This window comes from Theobroma umbraticum, unplaced genomic scaffold (assembly GCF_002168275.2).
Source record: "Theobroma umbraticum cultivar Fairchild unplaced genomic scaffold, ASM216827v3 scaffold_147.0, whole genome shotgun sequence".
Taxonomy (NCBI): domain Eukaryota; kingdom Viridiplantae; phylum Streptophyta; class Magnoliopsida; order Malvales; family Malvaceae; genus Theobroma; species Theobroma umbraticum.
The window spans coordinates 10,081,101-10,100,850 of NW_018397259.1; the positions used below are offsets into that span (position 1 = coordinate 10,081,101).

General features: G+C 33.7%; 2 protein-coding genes across 2 annotated transcripts; one reads left to right on the forward strand and one right to left on the reverse strand.

Annotated features, from left to right (window-relative positions):
• Nucleotides 1-1,440: 1,440 nt before the first annotated feature.
• MDO1 (telomere-capping, CST complex subunit) lies at nt 1,441-5,599 on the reverse strand. Its single transcript, XM_021426629.1, has 3 exons — nt 5,163-5,599; nt 2,818-2,971; nt 1,441-2,724 (listed from the first exon to the last, which is right to left on the reverse strand). The coding sequence occupies exons 1-3, from the start codon at nt 5,264-5,266 to the stop codon at nt 2,605-2,607; spliced, it is 378 nt and encodes a 125-aa protein (XP_021282304.1). The 5' UTR covers nt 5,267-5,599; the 3' UTR covers nt 1,441-2,604.
• A 5,807-nt stretch (nt 5,600-11,406) lies between these two features.
• LOC110414665 (topless-related protein 3-like) lies at nt 11,407-19,499 on the forward strand. The gene is made up of 25 exons (XM_021425993.2): nt 11,407-11,747; nt 12,402-12,581; nt 12,700-12,813; nt 13,121-13,279; nt 13,383-13,557; nt 13,675-13,804; nt 14,221-14,336; nt 14,482-14,617; nt 14,696-14,805; nt 14,949-15,018; nt 15,093-15,166; nt 15,246-15,341; nt 15,420-15,515; nt 15,990-16,117; nt 16,303-16,537; nt 16,627-16,794; nt 16,878-16,964; nt 17,302-17,454; nt 17,534-17,644; nt 17,748-17,927; nt 17,997-18,125; nt 18,231-18,326; nt 18,466-18,648; nt 18,737-18,912; nt 18,990-19,499. Exons 1-25 carry the CDS (start codon nt 11,668-11,670, stop codon nt 19,204-19,206), a joined length of 3,399 nt encoding a protein of 1,132 aa, XP_021281668.1. The 5' UTR covers nt 11,407-11,667; the 3' UTR covers nt 19,207-19,499.
• Nucleotides 19,500-19,750: the final 251 nt, after the last annotated feature.

The window sequence follows — 19,750 nt, forward strand, 5'->3', positions numbered from 1 at the left end:
AAATCGGTTAATAATTGATGAAGAGAAATATGAGAAAATTTATTCCCATTAAACCCCACCTAATGATGAATCATGATTGATCAAATACCTTGGATTGGGTCAATTTGGGTATGAGTAACCACATGGAAGATGAGCTGAGCTTGCAAAAGCTGTGATAAAAAAAAGCAAAAACCGAAAAGGAAAGAAGAGCATTGAGACTGCAACGACCCACTGGACGACGACATGATGAGGTCGGTGGAAAGACCACCGGATCATTGATTGCAAGGAGGCCACGGGATCAAGTGGTCCCACCACGTAGCTGTGATTTCAACTAATCAGAAGCCGACATGTACTGAACTCCAGAATCACATGTGGGGCGGCGTACGGGATAGCGACATGTAAAGCGTTTCTTTTCCGCATTTACCCCCAACCAAGCCGGACCCGTCTTTTTTAATTATTTTCCTCTCCGTGTCTATTATTCTTACAAAAATTAAGGTGAAAATTCGAATTTTAATATACTTCATATTAAAATTAAAAATTTTATAGTATAAATATGTATTTTTTTAATATAAAAAATTATGAAAAATAAATTTATAATATATAAAAGTAAAAGAGTATTTCTTGCTTAAAAGGATTTTACTTCGAGGCATCCAAAAAAAAGACAAAAAGAAAATCTTTTTACTGATAGGGTAGGTGTGGACTTTAAACGACCAATTAACGGCATGGATTTTGATGAGAAATCTGGTGCTTTCTTTCAATTGGTTGGCTTGCAATAAAAGGAAGCATGAGCAATTGAGCATCATCCACTAACCTTGAAAAGCCCATTCTTTAAACCCATTTTTTATTAATTCTAAGGGGACTTTATGACATCAAATCCAATTGATTATTTGAAGGTAGTAATGATTTTCAGTATCCAATTAAAATCTTGCCAATAGAATAGAGTAAATGATGCGGCCTAAAAGGATTAACTAACATAAAAAAGAAAGATTAACCATTTTTAATGAATTTTCTAAAATTTCAATTGATATACTTTGGTCGGAATCTACTATAACCAGCAGCCTGTCATGGAAGCCCAGGAAACCCATAAAGTTGTTGCGAAGACATGGATTTGATGTATAAAGCCCGATAACAAGTTAATGATGGCCCACACCGCAGTCCAATGCATAATCTGCCGATGTAAAAATCTTTTTTTTTTTTGTTTTTTCTACCAGCATCCCTACTGACCACGAGCTTTACCAAAAGATGCATCCGGGCTATGCAAGCAAAGTCTTATTGTTACGGTCCTGGGCTTACAAACATGACGCTGCATATTCTAATGAGTTAATCTTTTAAGGAGAAAGATAATAATTTCACGATAAAATAATATCAGAACCAACTTGAATTTGATTTCGATATCATTCCAAACACTCCAACAAGTGGAGTAGACAAGGTGACCCGACTGACATAGATGTCACGAATTTAAGTGGGAGAGAATATTACAGAATCTTACATCGGCTAAGTAAGAAAGGAGTGCTAGACTTATCATCGTAGACACTGCACTGCACATCCCTATAAGTTAACCTTTGGAGAAGAAGATAATGGTCCTGTGACATAATCCTTAAGTTTCTAACTCACTGACATACGTAACAAACCTTCTACTGGATTATACTGAATCAAGTTGCTCTATTTGGAGAATTTTTTAGCTAAGGTCAATAGGAAGAGAACGTTATTTGAAGAATTTTGGGGCCATCCCTGGTAAAATGGAACTCAAATGCTCCTTTGACAGGATTTGACCCTTAAAAATATCTAATTCAAGGTTAAAACTCAGATCTAAAATCGTCAGATGTTGTATGTAAAAGCTAATTGTCTGAGTGTTTATCTGTTAGCGTACAGCACCAATGGCCAAATGCAATCAAACAAATCGATCAGGAAATATTTTTTATAAAAGTGCAGGACAAAACCATGTGCTGCATCAATCATTATCATATCCTAGAGGCTTTGCTAGTGTAAGAGCACCCAATCCAAACTGATGATTAATGTGCCAGCCTACTCTGTTGTACTACAACGCAACAATGTTTGTTCCAAAGAAATGCAACAACACAACAAGATTGTTGCACTGAATTATTGCAGCATGTTATGTTACAGTCCTAGCTACAGTCAGATAAATCCTATTTAACTTGTACCCTCAGGTGCTCGGTTGTTCCTTTGAAAAGGGTTACTTGAGAAAAATCACCCCAGTAAGATGCTTCCATGTTTGACAACGGGAATAACACCACAATAGCTCTAAGATTCAACTAAATAACAAAATTATTTATGCTGTATGTAGGTTTAAATACTAAAGTCCACATTTTTACCTAAGTAATCTATCATAGCATTTAAGGCATGAAGAAGAAAAGACAGTGGCTTAAGAGTTTTAAGATATAAGGCCTTGAACATTAATGCTACAGCAAGGCTAAGCATAAATTTGGATGAAATACTTTGATTGATGTCTGAAGAAAACATTAAACATATTCAATTCGATAGCATAACGGTTAAGAAAAACAGAAAAAGAAAATTTCTCTTCATATTTTAGACAGATATAAGTTCTAGTGGTTTACTTTAGTACCTTGAAAATCATTAGCAAGTCTGTTGAGATCTTAAACTTCATTAAGTAGTTGCATTGTTCATGCGCTCAGCTTGGAACTGTCTTACTAGCTGCAATGCCTGATGATAGAGATTGAGGTCAATACCATCAACATTCCTACCAGCACGTGCCTGCAAGATAGCCTGAAATAAATCATGGAGCATGAACACGTTAGTCTAGGATGGGGATAGGGAGAGCAAACAGAAGGCCTTTAACCTAGTCGTATAGGAATTTACCTCATTGTTGGGTTGAATATGGAGTTCACCGATGAACTGGAAGATGGAGCCAACTCGGAAGCTAAGTTCCCTCAAGTGCTGGGTATCTACCTTTAGGGTGGCACTTTCATCAGCAATAACAGCTATGGCCGTCTCCACAGAGTACTCTTGCAGCCTAGGGATGAATGAAGATTTTTAAGTTCTCCTGAGACAGACTTCCAGTTCCTTCTCTTCCTTTTTTAATATGGATATGACATCACATCATAAAAATTAAGCAACAAACAACTGGAAAATAATGCACTGATTGTGCAATCATCCAGCCACTCAAATCAAGAATACCATTATATAATTGGGTAAGGCATTAAATAATTGTTTAAAATCATTGATATGTTTGCCTAAAATTAATCTTGCTTGGCACCTAAACCATCTGAAATGCTAAAAATTAGCATCAAGACATAGTATTAACCCAATTTGTCGGCACTGGCCATAGATATTTCCCTGGTTAAAGGGCAATCTAGCTGGATTAAAAGAAATTAGTTAATATCCAAATTACTACTGTAAGAAAAGTATAACCCTATGCTTTTCCTCATATTACTTTTCCCTCCTTGGCCCCTTCATACCAATTCAAGATGATCCCCAAAATTGAGAATAATTTATAGCAAGAATGATCAAGAGATCAAACCAGGTATGGTTTGGACACCTAAACAAGAGAAATATTGATGCATGGAAACTCTTACAAACTTTTGTTTTAGGCATTAAATTTGGTGGAGAAGAAAGTATCGACTTTCATTATAAGCCATTAACAGACTTTCTCATGGGGTTAGGCTCAAAAAATTAGACTTACGCATGGGGCACTAGTCTTTTCCATGATGTAGCATAGTGTTAAATTAGAGTGTTCTTCTGTGAATTTTTCTTCCAAACAATCTCCAAACCATAAGTTTTAGATACTAAAAAAATTAGAAATAGAACTCTGCATCAATTCAAAGGGTATCATCCAAGATTACAATTATTTTGAGGGCAGATGGTATGATAAAATAAAGAAACGGATTATTGTTCTATGACCTGTCATGCTACTGAGAGATCACAACATATAAAGGAATCCAGACAAGAGAATAACATTATTTCTAAGAAACCATAGGCCATAACACCTGACATGCAATTATTAAGAAATAATGGGCCATAACAATAACAAACAACATGAAACTGGAAGATCATTTTTATATGTAATATTCTCTAAGCATGTTCATTTCATGTTTTTTCATTTTTTTTTTATCTCAGCCTTTCCTATGTAGACCTTTTTTCTTTTCTCTGGAAACAGAGATGGGATCTGAGAAGCAAATGTTCAGTTTATATTATATGTTATGACATCCATCCTCATTTCCAAAAGACATGGAACACCTTAGAATATAAAGATTCAGAAGCCTAATCTAAAGGTTGGCTTCTGCATTTCTTCTGTGAGGTGGACAACTAGACAAATTCTTACATCAATTCTTCAAGCAAAACCCATCATGAACTTTACCTTTGCCCATCCTTCCAATTGCTACAACCATGTAACCAGGATCACCACTTCTGCCAACATCATACTCACTCATTTGTCATCTACAACCAACAAATACCACGCCACTGTCACCACCTCCACTGCCAAAATATTGAGCCACCTCACATATTCATGTTGACATGGAAAATCTTAGAATATAAAGATTCAGATGTCTAAACTATGGGTTGGGTTCTGCATTCCTTCTGACAACTAGACAAATTCTTGCATCTATTCTTCAAGCAAAACCAATCATGAACTTTACCATTGCCTATCCCTTCAATTACTACTACCATGCAACCAAGATCACCACTCCTGCCAACATCATACTCACGCCATTGTCTCCACCTCCACGGCCAGAATATCAAGCCACCTCACATATTAATGTTGACCTCCTCTGCCTCCAACACCATACTTTGCCACCTCCACCTCCACCTCCCCATAACCATACCACCTCTGCCTCCTAAACCATCAAACTTTACCACCATCATCTCAATCGTCGCCTTCCTTCACCCCCATTCTCACATGAACACCAAAAATTCTAACAATTTCGCATCACTGCAACAACCAGGCCCTTTTTTTCTTCTTCATTTTTGGGCAAGTCTGCAAGAACCAATGTCACCAACACTGTTGCCACAAACCCCAAAACCACTGTCACTATATTAACACGTACTACTACTTCTTTTTGGTACATTGGACCTTGACTATCTCAAAAAACAAACAAACAAGGCCACGTGAAGGGTCGGTGATCAGCTAATAAAGTAGCGAAAATGCATACAAAAAATGAAAAAAGAAAAGGGCCAGGTAAAACTTGTTAGAGCAGAATTCATACTTCCCGGTTACTCTTAGTGAGGCTCCTTCCTTGAAAAACTCGGAAGATGGTTGAAGCTCTGGTAAAGTAACCAATGCCCCTGGTTTAATTGCAGGAGACGCCATTAAACTACCACCCACTCAATTGAAAAAATAACTTTGAATCCTGCCTCTGCCTGGAATATAAAAATAAACCCACCCTGTTCAATAAAATTATCTAACAATTACCCAACTCGTTGAGGAAACCAGTTCCACCAAGGAACCTTTTATCTTAGACCCAGATAAGAGAAGAATAGATAAAAAAAAAATAGCGGGAGATTTTTTTGGCCGTATAAATGAATTGTGGGAAAACGTTTGTTGAAAGAGAAAAAGCAAATGCCAAATCCAAAATTCTATCACGCCAAACATCGAACAATCTATACGCAGTCGATGATAAGAATTAAAAATGATTAGAGGAGCTTGAGCCAGGCCCTGAAACTGCCTTTTGAAGCCCACCATGTATTGACAATATATAAATTATATGGTTAATTAGTCAAATATTGTCACTTTGTTAATAAAAAAAATTTAAAAACAAATATTTATGATTTTAAAAATATTAATTTTAAACAATTTTTGAATTTTTACTTTTATACATTTATGATATATTATCTTACTAGTAAGTGACAGTGTATAAGTATGCTGACAGTACTTTAAATATAAATATTTATTTTTATTAACATAAATATCTTATTTTATCGAAGTTGATTGTTGTAGTAATTTTTAAAAAAATTAATTATTATTTATTTATGAATCATGGTTAATTAATATTGTAAAAAATTATTTTTTGAAAGTTTTGAATAGAATAGTTTTCAAATATATGTTTATTAAAATTTAAATCAATCAAATATTTAAATAATTAATGTTGAAGTTTAGAAAAATTGCACCTTAGCATGTGACTCATTTATTAGTGCATAATCTTCTTATTTAAATAATATCAATTTGAATCTTCTTTTCTTAAAAAAAATTAATTAAAAAGTCAAATTAAAACAATATTTATCTCAAAAAAAGATAATTAAATTTAATGTGAAAGGACTATATTCGATACACTATCAATTCATATTATGTCACGTGTCATCTCATATATATATAAATAAAATATTTTAAGATTTATAAGTATTTACATTTTATAATTTTTAAATTTATTTATTAATGAGAAGATAATATTTAATTTACTAATTGTATTATATAATTATAAACTAACCGTGTGTGAAATATACTTTAGCTTAATTAATATTAATGAGTATTTTATTGATATTAATATGTAGTAGTGATATACTTTTATAATTTTGAAGCCATGAGAAAATAGTTTGAATTAAGAAATGGATATTTTTAGTTATAAGTTCAATATTATTTATTTTAATTAGTAGGTGGAAGACTTTAGGAAAGATTATGTTAGTCCAATTCTGATCCACCAAGGTTCCACCCAAATTGGAATTTGGGAATTAACAAATATTAATTAATAAAATGCAATCATAAGCAATCATTTCATATATGAAGGAAAAGAGAAGCAAAGAGTTGGAAGATGTCAAGAAAGAAGAAGAGAGTTGCAAAGAAGAAAAAGGACAAAAAAAAAAAGGGTTAAGGGAAGAGAGGGTAATTTTGTTGGCAAAGGAATTTTATTGGGCAACTTTAAGTGATGTGGCAGTGGGGTCCAAAGTCAGTATTGGGTTGACTATTGGGGTAGTTGGTCATGGGGGGAAATTGGTATTTTGAAACTACAAAGGGTTAATGTCCTTTTAGGTTAATTAGGATTTTTTTTTTTGTATTTTGAGTTAATTATGGTTTTTTGTATTAACTTTTAATTTTAACAAAAAATTAATTATTTTCAAATTCAATATGAACTGACATTTTCTATTTATATAACATCAAACGTGATAATTAAGTTAACGTGATTGTATCAGTTATTACGTGACTATATCATTAAATTACGTTATATATTAAATTTGATTATTATTAATTTTTTATTAAAATTAAAAATTTATATAATATTATTCAGCATTTTATGTTATATAGCAATATAGCATTAACGTGATATACTGATATGTTATAATTACGAGCAACTCAATAATTTTAAAGCCTAAAGTTAAATTTTCAAATGAAGCATTTTTTATTGAAATTAAAAAATGAAGTTTTTTTTATTGAAGTTAAAGAATAAAAAGCAAATGTGGAAAAAAAATTTACAGGTGGATATTATAACTTGAACAAAATAATTAATTTTACATATAGAAAAAAATAACAACTAGAGACCATTAAATACATATTATCCTTCATTGTGAATGAGAGAAATAATTGAGAATTAATAACATTGTGAGAATTGAAAATTGATAAACAAAATTAAGATTTATTAAGCACGTGGAAATAAGAAAATATGTTATTTTATTAATTAATTTAACTTTTATATATTTTTAATAAAAAATACGATAAATAATTGAAAATCGATAAAGATATGAAAGTCAGAAAAAATAAATATTTATTAGACATGAGAGAATAGGTAGATATTTATTAATTATCTTAATTTTTTATATTTTTAATATAATTAATTATATTATTATAAATTTATAACATTTATGAAAATATCATACCTAAAGCTTTTATTTTGATCGTTTTACTCTAAAATCAACCTTAATCATAATAGATGACGACGTGACTTACTAATGTAGCACGATAATATTGTTATATAAAATTTTTTATCCTTCACATTAATATTATATAAATATAAAATGATACATAATTTTTTTATTAATGATAATAAATTAATTATTAATAAAAAAGCTCAATTTAATGTAAAATAAAAATACACAAACTGACTTAATCATAATAAAAAATAAAAACTTATTTTAATATTTTAAAATAATATCAATCATTATGCCTAAAAAAAATTGTTTAGTTTAATAGGTTTGATGTTTATCCTATGATAGAACAAATTCTTTATTTTTTGTCTTCGTTCTTTTGTTTTATTTAGACCCACAACAAATCAGCAACAGGGAAAGCATCATATCCATTCCTAGGTAATCATGGCTAAACGAAACTAGTATCCCTCGTCTCATCAAACAAAACGACATCATTTATTAAATTAACTTGAAAGGGAACCATTCGTTTGTCAAAAAAAGGAAAATAAAAATAAAACTTAAAAAGAAAAAAAAATGGCACCGGTCCACAGAGTATTTATTAATTAAATTTGGTGGGAGGGGTAAGGTTTCGTTTTCAATTTCATCAATTCATACATGAAAGGCCCACTTGTATTTTAATTATTTTTTGCATCATTTATTGTTTTTATTTTTCATTTTAATATTTTTTTAAATTTTGTTGAGTTTATATTTGGTTACGTTATTTTCATATTTAATGCACGTTATCTTGTTCTCGTTCTTAGATTTGTCTTGTTTGTGGTATTGGAATTGAGTCAACTTCTTTTACATATCGTTGAGTTTGGTTAAAATTTTAAATTTTAATAAAATAAATAAAAATAGAATATAATAGGATAAAATAGTGGTGGTTAATAAATTGCCAACACACCTAGGGGATGGATATATCTATGTTTATATTTACAAACACGTGAAGAGTCATAACTCATCTCAAGTCAATTTTTTGATTATTACATTTCGTATTTCATGAAAATATTTAATATTAGAGTCTAATTAATGAGTATGATTAAATATTATTTTAGAAAATAGTTTAAATTTAATTTACTGTTAAATTGAAGAAGAGTGATGTGTTACGGATCAAAGAGATAAAATAAGTCTTTAAGTTTTTCAAATAAAGGTTTTTAACTAACAAACCTGTTTTTGAATTTAAAATGAGAATTCGTAAAAAATAGTATTAAAGCATGCTTAATTCTTCATTGAATCTTTTATAAGAAATGTTATGATCAATATAATGGTAAACTAAGATGAAAAAAGATATTAGAGTTTAGGTAAATTCGAATCAATATGGATTTCTCTTTTCTATAGATGAAAAAGCTAGTGTAACAAAAACGTTGTATAATTGAGTGGATTAAAATATCACGGATTTTACATTAATAAACTTATAAAAAAAAATTGTTCGCCTAATAAATATAATTTTTGGATTGAAACATGAGTTTTGTAAAAGATACGTGTATTATAAATTTATTTTCTTAAATATCACCTTAATTGACCATTAATTGAACTGTTCCTTAAGATTATAATATTAGTAATTAATCAAACATTGTTTTTCTTGATTCAAGGAAAGAAAAGTATTCCAATTTTATTTTGTAATCAAAAGATTATGTATCGATCATTGAGTGAAAATGCTTGATGAATGAAAATTTAAGTTTATAAATGAACTTTTTTTTTCTTAAGAGGAATTTTGCAATTAAAAATTAAGCCAAACTTTTCAGTGATTAACACATAATCAGTGTAGTTAATGATGCATTATCAAGGTAATGGAAAAAAAATATGATGGCTAACTAGAAAACTACAGGTGAGTCCAGTGACTTTCCTTTTTTGGATTGACTCAGTGCCTTGGTCATTGCCCACCAGTCTGCCTTTTTTATGTTATTTTTTTTTCTTCTTCTTCTTAGCTATGATTTGACCACTAAAATTCATAAATCAATGTCTCATTTTGCAAGTTTAAACTTATAAAAGTTAATAAATTTATTAAGGCCGAAGTTAGTCAATGTGTTTTCCGTCTTTGTCTCCACCAACAAATAAATACACACCCACACAACACGTAAAATTATATTTATTTAATAAATTTAATAAATTGGTTGTTTATTTTTTCAATAAACTCCACTAGCATCAGTTACGGTTTTAATTTTCTTTTCAGATGGGCACTCTTGTAATTTTCTCAATTAGTATCTTATAAATAAGTTTTATTTTTATAGAGAATTACACCGTTAATTTCGTTTCATGAAATTATAAAAAAAATTAAATATAAATAAATAAATTAACTTTTGAATTATGAATGTGTTGATAATTTTATAAGGTGAAATTAACGTTGCAACACTATACGAAAATAGAATTTATTTACAATGTGCTAATTAGAGACAAAAATCACATGCATGAAAAAAATTGAAACAGTAAGAAATATAAATTTTTTTATTTAAAAAATAACAACACGTTAAGGCTGGACATAATTTATATTTTTAATTTGTATTAGTATAAATTTACAATTGAAATAAAAAGAAATAAAAAAGGAAATTTACTCAAAATACTCAATTTTTTTTAAATTTTTGTCATAATCTCATTCATGGTTGGATGGCAAAAGGACCAAGAAGATACCATCTCGATCACATGAACTTAGAAAATGAAGTAAAATATACATCACATAGCAAATCAATGTTCAGTTTACGCATTGAAGTTGACATGGCAACTTCTCATTGGTCAACCAAAGAGAATTCGGTGAAAAAGCAGCAGCGAAAACCAAAGCGAGTAAGCTGTACAAAACACATACCGTGTCGCGTGAGGAGAAAAACTCGAATTCTCGCGATAAAACCGCCACCCCGCCCCACATGGATCAGACTTTTCTTTCGTTGTCATTGTGACTCGCTGCCTGCGCACCACACGTTACTTTTCCTAAACATCGACGCGCGATTTAAAGGGCGTGGGCACGGGACATAGACACCTGCCAACGTGGCTTGCAGAGAAGTGCTCGGATGAACTGCGCCCCACTATCCATTTTTGTGTATGATAAAAAAAAATAATTAATAGTGTTTAATTAATTTTTTTATTTTATATTTGAGATGTAGCGTAATGACAACCGCCAATCCTTTGAATGACATCATAAATTTATCCAATAAAATTAAAAAAAAATGTAAAACCAACATCCAGAAAAATATACTAAAAAATAAAAAAATCTTAATCAAAAATTGAGGGGAGGCTACGTGGGACCCACATAAAAAGGCTCGTGAGCCTATAAAAATGTAGACCTCAAATATATCGCAAGAGAAAAAAGAGGGAGAAAAAATCAGTCAAACAGAGAAATATCGCGACGAAATTAGCCACTCGGAAAAATTCGGTCCTTGTTGAAAAACTCGTGCAATAGGGAAAGCGACTCTACGAAAAGAAAAGGAAAGGAGGGAGGCTGGGGGACCCGACTGGACGTGTGTGCCGAATATTCACTAGATTTGAATTAGTGGTTTCGAATCCGGCCCTTTGCTTTCCTATCAACTCACGCAATGATAAGCTGACAGCAACTCCGATAAGTCATCTTACTTATAATGATAAGTGCACCTATTTTTCACTGATTGGTCAGTAGAAAAAGAAAGACTCCTGTACAACGCATCGAAGATAGCGAGACAAAGTCTCTCTCTCTCTTCTTTATCTTCTCTTCTTCTTCTTCCTCGCAGCCTTTCAAACCCTAGAAATCCTCGAAATTCGAGCGGATATCAACCCTAGAGAGAGTGACTTGAGGAAAATCTCTGCAAATTTATTCAGATTTGAAGTTAGAACTGAGTTAACTCGAGCTCGAGTGGTTCATCGACTCGGCGGGTTTCGGGAGATCAAGTTCTTTTTTGTCTTTGGGGGGAGAAAATGTCGTCGTTAAGCAGAGAATTGGTGTTTCTCATACTTCAGTTTCTGGAGGAAGAGAAATTCAAGGAGTCGGTTCATAAGTAAGCCTTTTTTATCTTTATGTTTTTATTTTTTATTCATTTCTCTGTATACGCGTACGTACCGTATATTCGTATCTTTGTCTTTGTCTTCGTATCTAGTTTTGTGTGTACATGTAGAAGGAAATGAAGGAGGTATTTGTGAATCTGAAGTTTTGCGGTTGCCTTTTTTTTTTTTGGGTTATTGTGGTAAAATTAGTTAATAGAAATTTAAATAGCTACGGTAATTTGAGTTTTAGTGGTCATAAGTAGTGAAAATCAGAGAGGATTTTGGTTGTGAAGGAAGTTTTTGATGCCTTAATTCTGTCAGGCGTAGAGGCTGCTTCTAAGTATTGGAAAATATGCGATGGAATTTTAATCATTGATTTTTCGTCTTTACTAAGTTTGATTTGTTGAGAATCGAAGATGTGAATGAAATTTGGAATGAATTTGTTGTTTCCTGGTTTTAAGTTGTTTGAAAATTTAATTACTAGAAGGAAGAAAAGAATTCAATGAAGAAAGAAGAAGAATTGATAACTCACTTGTAATAATAAGTTGTTTGAAATGTCTCTCTGTTCCCTAGCACATTATTCTGGCCTTACCAAGTAGAGTGAATTGATTTGCATTAGCATCCCTGTGGTTGTGAATTTACGTTTGAAACAATGTCATCTTCTGTAGGCTTGAGAAAGAATCAGGTTTTTTCTTCAACATGAAGTACTTTGAAGAGAAAGTTCAGGCAGGAGAATGGGAAGAAGTTGAGAAGTATTTATCTGGTTTTACAAAAGTTGATGATAACCGATATTCCATGAAGATATTCTTTGAGATAAGGAAGCAGAAGTATCTGGAAGCACTGGATCGGTATTGTTAATGCTTCTGTTGTTTCACTAACAGAATTCCTTAAATTGTTCATTAATGAATAATTTAACTATTTTTTTCCCTGGTGAAGTAGTTTGAATTTATTTTATTGATATTGCAGGCAAGACAAGGCAAAGGGTGTTGAAATATTGGTGAGTGATTTGAAGGTGTTCTCCACATTTAATGAGGAATTGTACAAAGAAATCACTCAACTTTTGACACTGAACAATTTCAGGTAATTTCACCCACAAATAAAGCATACTGGTTAGTTTTCATTTGTCAAACTATAGCATTAATGACTGATTTCTATTCTCTAATCAGTTTGTTTGTCCTGAAATTTGATTGGGTAAAAAGGGAACATGATAGTTGAATTTAAATAGTTTATCTCAAGGAATTTGATTGTAAGGAATTTTTTGTTCAGCTGAACTTAGTTGAAATCTTGATCTTTTTGAGAGAAAATTTCCGTGTCATGCAAGCCAATAGAAAATGAATGCTTGAAATATTCATAATTGTGTAATGGTATTTTTCTCATTGGAATGCAGGGAAAATGAACAGCTGTCCAAATATGGGGATACAAAAACTGCCCGCAGTATAATGTTGATAGAACTTAAAAAACTCATAGAAGCAAATCCACTTTTCCGTGATAAGCTTGCTTTCCCTACTTTGAAGTCTTCAAGACTAAGAACTTTGATCAACCAAAGGTGAAGTTGATATTATACTTGCTTTTAGAGAATTTGGGAAGCAAATATAATTTGTTAGATATTATTATTATTTCTTTTGATTTGCAAGTTTTGGTTCATACAGCTTGAACTGGCAGCATCAGCTATGCAAGAATCCAAGGCCAAATCCAGACATCAAGACTTTATTCACAGATCACACATGTGCGCCTCCAAATGGTCCTCTTGCTCCTACACCTGTCAATCTTCCAGTTGCTGCGGTTGCAAAACCTGCTGCTTATACATCACTTGGAGCTCACAATGTATGATGCCAAACATCTGTAGCATTTTGGCCCTTGAATGTGTATTTATTTACCCATTTCTATAATAATTTTTAGAGTATTGACCAACACATGCTTTGTCCTACTTTATGCATGTAGCCCTTCCCACCAACCGCAGCAGCAGCTAACGCTGGTGCTTTGGCAGGCTGGATGGCCAATGCTTCTGCTTCTTCATCTGTTCAAGCTGCTGTTGTCACTGCATCATCCATACCTGTTCCACAAAATCAAGGTTAGAACTGCAATGCTGATTCACTGGAAATAGCTTTTCAAAGACTGGCAGAATGGACAATTGCTCTATAGAGGCACATCAGCCAACATTAGTCTCAATTGTCAAAACCCCCTTTTAATGTTTTGTTGAAATTTTAGATGTGGATTGGTTCCAGTTGGTGTTCTAATATTAGAATGCCATTTTCGTTATTTATAATTTCTGGCTGTATTAGTCGTAAGGAAGGAAATCTTGTTAGCTGGAACATTTTATTTACTTAATCTATAGATACTGAAGATGCTAACAGACATTTATTTTTCTCTTTTAGTCTGTTCTTCAAATACCGTACGAGGATTGCCTAAATGACTTCGTGATGTCAGATTATATAAATGTCTTAGTAGGTGTATGCCATGATGTTTTCTGCATTTCCATTTGAACAGTTTCAGTCTTGAAGCGTCCAAGAACACCTCCAGCAGCGCCAGGCGTGGTTGAGTATCAGAACCCTGACCATGAACACCTAATGAAAAGATTGCGGCCTGCTCCATCTGTTGAGGAGGTAATTTCTCATGCCTTTTCTATTTTAGTTATTCATTTTTGGATATTTGGTGACTTGTTCTGTCACTTTACAAACCAACTAATCTTAGATTCCCTTGGTTTTGTTTCATTACCAATTTAATATGTTTCTCTGCCTCTATTTTTAGGTTACATATCCTACAGCTTTACGGCAGCAAGCTTGGTCATTGGATGACCTACCAAGAACAGTGGCTTTGACCATGCATCAAGGATCCACAGTCACAAGCATGGATTTTAATCCTTCACAATCCACTTTGCTACTTGGTATGAAAGTTTATTTTTATCATTTGCACCAAGACTCTCTAGAAAATCTCTTTTTACGATATCATGTCATTGGAGCAGTTGGTTCTGCTAATGGTGAAATCACGCTCTGGGAACTTGGAATGCATGAGAGGTTGGTTACAAAGCCATTCAAGATATGGGAAATGTCAACATGTTCAATGACATTTCAGGTTTGTGTGTCATTACTTTCTGAGATATCTCTCTATGCTATTCAAATGTATTGAACTATTGCTGTCATGTGACTCATGTCTGTTTTAGCAATTTCTATCGGTTTCAACATTGCAATTGATTTTGTTGGAAGAGTTACTTGCAGGCTTTGATGGTCAATGATGCAACGATATCTGTCAGCCGTGTGACATGGAGTCCTGATGGAAGTTTTGTAGGTGTGTGCCTTTTTGATAGATTACTGACATTTTAGCTACACATGTGTTTGTACTTATTGCCTTTCTTGCTGCAGGGGTTGCATTTTCCAAACACTTAATTCACTTGTATGCTTATCCTGGGCCAAATGATCTAATCCAGCGCTTAGAGGTTAGTTGATATTTTTTCTATTTCTCCGGCTAAAAGTTTACATGGTGTTTGACTTTTTCTCATTCTTCTTTTTTGACAGATTGATGCCCATGTTGGTGGTGTAAATGACTTAGCTTTTGCTCATCCAAACAAACAACTGTGCATTGTTACCTGTGGAGATGACAAGCTCATAAAGGTGAGACAGTAAATTTTCAGTAAATTTTTGATTAAACTGGATATTTCTTGTTATTATCCTAATGAAAGAATGGAACAGGTGTGGGATTCAATGACGGGACAAAAGCTGTTTAATTTTGAAGGTCATGATGCACCGGTTTATTCCATCTGCCCACATCATAAAGAGAATATTCAGGTAGAATACAAAAAATGTCATTCGTTATTGATTATATATATCTTTTAGTGTTAAGAATAGGGAAAAGTGACCAAGCCTTAATTGCAAAACTGCTGCATCAGTTGCCTCTATTGCTGTCTTGACTGCAACTATAACCAATTCCTGCTACCAACTTGGTAAATGCATGAACTTTCGTATAAGCAATGTGCTCTCACCACCTGTAGTTTATGATTCCCCATCCCGTTTAATATCAATCTCAGAGCTGCCAGCTTTGTCCAAACAATTTCCATACTTCCACTTAGAACTTTACCCTCGATGAGCTTCCTTCTGGTGCTATACTGTTCCAAATATTTGATTCACTCTCTTTAACACTTTAGGCCAGTGTCTTGTGGAGCTTATAGTTTTTTTTTTTTGGTTCAATTCACTGCTTAGTTTACCTTTTCTATTTGAATGGGAATTAATACTTTCATTGGCTAATTATCTACATCATTGCAGTTCATATTTTCAACCGCTGTTGATGGGAAAATTAAGGCTTGGCTGTATGATAATATGGGTTCCAGAGTTGACTATGATGCTCCAGGTCATTGGTGTACTACAATGCTTTACAGTGCTGATGGAAGTAGGTATGATAATGAATTTTAAGATAGGAATTTGAGTAACTTCCTGTTAAAAACTTGAAGTTGTGTTCATTCCCCAAAAAGCTTGTTTGCTGATAACACTTTTAATTAATCCTTTGTTGTCCAGTTTTACATGTTATTCATTTCGTTCTAATTCTGAACTTTTTGTTAACTTTTAATTTTTGTTTTAGATTGTTCTCTTGTGGAACAAGTAAAGATGGTGAATCTTTTCTGGTTGAGTGGAATGAAAGTGAAGGAGCAATAAAGAGGACTTATGTGGGGTTTAGAAAGAAATCAGCAGGTGTGGTGTCATTTGACACGACTCAAAATCACTTTTTAGCTGCAGGAGAAGATAGCCAGATAAAGTTTTGGGACATGGATAATATCAATCTTCTCACTTTCACAGATGCGGAGGGTGGACTCCCTGTAAGTTAAATGTTCAAATTTTATAGCTCTTATGTAAAACATATATGTTATTAGGTTGGGTTTCTAAACAATCATATTAATTGCTTCAGAGTCTACCCCGTGTGAGATTCAATAAGGAAGGAAATCTCCTTGCTGTGACCACAGCAGACAATGGATTCAAAATACTTGCGAATGCTGTGGGTATCAGATCTTTAAGAGCGACTGAAACATCATCTTTTGATCCATTGAGAACACCCATTGTTTCTGCTGCAATTAAGGTTATGATCATTTGGGTTGGCTTAATGTTTCCTTAAGCATGTCTTGAGACCTGCAGGTATTAACTTTTGTGTCTGTTGGTTAGGCTTCTGGCCCTTCTGCAGTTACAAATGCTGGTCCTGTCAGTTGTAAAGTGGAAAGGAGCTCTCCTGTCAGGCCTTCTCCTATACTTGTATGTTAGCTGGCTGTTCCTCACTTTATGATTGAACTTTTTCCTGAACAGTATAGGGTAGTTGGAGCCTGTAGCTTAACCATATGGTTCATCCTGTGGACAGGAACTTTTTGATCTTTCTCTTGGTTGTCACTACAAGCACATTAGGAAATTAGATTTAAGTGCCAAATTTTTTTATCTTATGGATGTTTCCTTTCATTTTTCTTTTCATGCAATAAGGAACATGTGTTTTAAATGGAACCAAGTGGGCTGTTGCCTAGTGTTTGAAAGTGTTTTTCATGCTTATGGTGTTCTTCTTGCAATTGATTTTTTTGTTTTGGCTTGTTTTTCACCCAAGAATGGAGTTGATCCCTTGGGTAGAAGTGTTGAAAAGGCAAGAGTTGTGGATGATGTGATAGAGAAGACTAAACCCTGGCAGTTAGCTGAAATTGTGGATCCTATTCAGTGTCGGTTAGTTACCTTACCTGACAGCACAGATACCTCCAGCAAGGTGTGTTAGTTCTTCTGATAATCAGTTTTATACCTCGCTTTTGTACCATTGAGCTCTGAATCATTGCATCTCTTTGAAGGTTGTTCGGCTTCTATATACCAATTCTGGTGTTGGTATTTTGGCACTTGGGTCAAACGGTGTTCAGAAGCTATGGAAGTGGCCCCGCAATGAGCAGAGTCCATCTGGGAAGGTACAACACTTTCTCTCGAATAACATTACTTGTTTCACTTGTGAGATTTTCTCTATAATTTCTTTTTAATGGAGAGAACTCTAAAGTCCTTTAAACTTTAAAGGCCACTGCCAGTGTTGTTCCACAGCATTGGCAACCAAATAGTGGTCTTCTTATGACTAATGATGTCTCAGGTGTCAACCTGGAAGAGGCTGTACCATGCATAGCACTCTCAAAGAATGATTCTTATGTCATGTCAGCCACTGGTGGCAAAGTTTCTTTATTTAACATGATGACTTTCAAGGTATGCCTTCATGTGCTCTTGTGTTGAATGTTCTTTTTGTTTGGCATGCTAATAACACATGATTTGCAGGTAATGACAACATTCATGTCCCCTCCTCCAGCTTCAACCTTCCTAGCATTCCACCCTCAGGATAATAATATCATAGCAATTGGAATGGAGGATTCAACTATCCATATTTACAATGTTCGGGTGGATGAGGTGATACTTTCTAACTTTTTTTTGATGTGTTCTTACTCTTCTTCTTCCCCTTGTATTATCCTGTTCTCTTAAGTGGTCCCAATGTATTCTGTTTTAAATTTTTAGGTGAAATCAAAATTGAGAGGTCACCAAAAGCGAATAACTGGTTTGGCTTTTTCCACCAGCCTCAATATCTTGGTTTCTTCAGGTGCTGATGCTTACGTAAGTGGTGTCCAGGCTTGTCATATTGACTTATTTTAGTTCATATCGTATCTACAGAGTATAAATGACACAAAACCTCAGGTAATCATAAAAAATAGAGTGATGTTATTACTTGCTAACATCTTGCTGTTCTCTGCAGCTGTGTGTGTGGAGCATTGATACATGGGAGAAAAGGAAATCAGTTGCAATCCAAATCCCAGCAGGAAAGGCACCTACAGGTGACACACGAGTACAGTTTCACTCTGATCAAATTCGCATGCTGGTAGTTCATGAAACGCAGTTAGGAATATACGATGCCTCCAAGATGGAGCGCATACGACAGGTAGGAAAGATGAAAAGTGGTATAGAATTTAATGAAACATATTGCATATGACACAGGGAGCACTTTCTAATCCATTGATATGCTGCAGTGGGTTCCTCAAGATGTTCTGCCTGCGCCAATATCTTATGCAGCATACTCCTGTAACAGCCAATCTGTTTATGCTACCTTTTGTGATGGTAATGTTGGGGTGTTTGATGCTGATAGCCTGAGACTTAGATGCCGTATTTCTTCATCAGTGTACTTGTCCCAGGCAATCTTAAAGGGGTAATTTATCTGTTGTATTCCCATGCAATCAAATTTTTCTGTTGTTGCTTTCATAATGAGTATACTGTTTTTTACAGAAACCAAGCTGTATACCCACTTGTGGTGGCTGCACATCCGATGGAGGCGAACCAATTTGCAATCGGGTTGAGCGATGGATCGGTTAAAGTGATGGAACCCACAGAATCGGAAGGGAAATGGGGAGTGAGTCAACCGGTGGATAACGGTGTGCTGAATGGTAGGACGACGTCGTCATCTACAACTAGCAATCACACACCGGATCAGTTACAAAGATGAGATATGTTATACAACTATCCCAAAGTGTCTTGTGTAATTTATGAAATGTAGATGATTAGGTTCTTGCTTTTTAGTCTGCCATATGTCCCAACCCCAAGCTTATGTAAAAGTAAAGCGCAAATGTTTAGGAATTTGCCCCATTCTTGTATAATCCACCTACTTGATTCATAGTTGTAGTTTTACTTTGCTTGTACTTAACCCCTCCCGAGTGTTTTTCTTTTTTCGTGGAAACAGACGTAATACTATTATTATTATTAATTTTTTTTGCCTAATAAACACAGTAGTAATTCTCATTTCTTGTATTTTTGAGTACTAAATAATCTCTGAGTCTGGAAATAATCATCATCCAATAGGCATTTATATAGATTTATCATGCTGAAAATTAGTAGGGCAAATAGAGACTTAAGATTACTGAAGACTAATGCTTCATTCATTTTAACCCGGGGTGAATTTAATAGAATGTTAATTCATTGTTAGATTAAACTTTCACTGTAGTATGTATATATTTTCAGCCCCCTCCCTTGTCGATTATCAAGGACCCTTT

Coding starts and splice junctions, on each gene's coding strand:
- LOC110414665 (XM_021425993.2), top strand. CDS start 11,668: ATGTCGTCGTTAAGCAGAGAATTGGTGTTTCTCATACTTCAGTTTCTG. Junction 14,618..14,695: donor ACAATCCACTTTGCTACTTG/GTATGAAAGTTT, acceptor TCATTGGAGCAG/TTGGTTCTGCTAATGGTGAA. Junction 15,516..15,989: donor ATCATAAAGAGAATATTCAG/GTAGAATACAAA, acceptor ACATCATTGCAG/TTCATATTTTCAACCGCTGT.
- MDO1 (XM_021426629.1), bottom strand. CDS start 5,266: ATGGCGTCTCCTGCAATTAAACCAGGGGCATTGGTTACTTTACCAGAG. Junction 2,972..5,162: donor TCACTAAGAGTAACCGGGAA/GTATGAATTCTG, acceptor ATTCATCCCTAG/GCTGCAAGAGTACTCTGTGG. Junction 2,725..2,817: donor ATATTCAACCCAACAATGAG/GTAAATTCCTAT, acceptor GATTTATTTCAG/GCTATCTTGCAGGCACGTGC.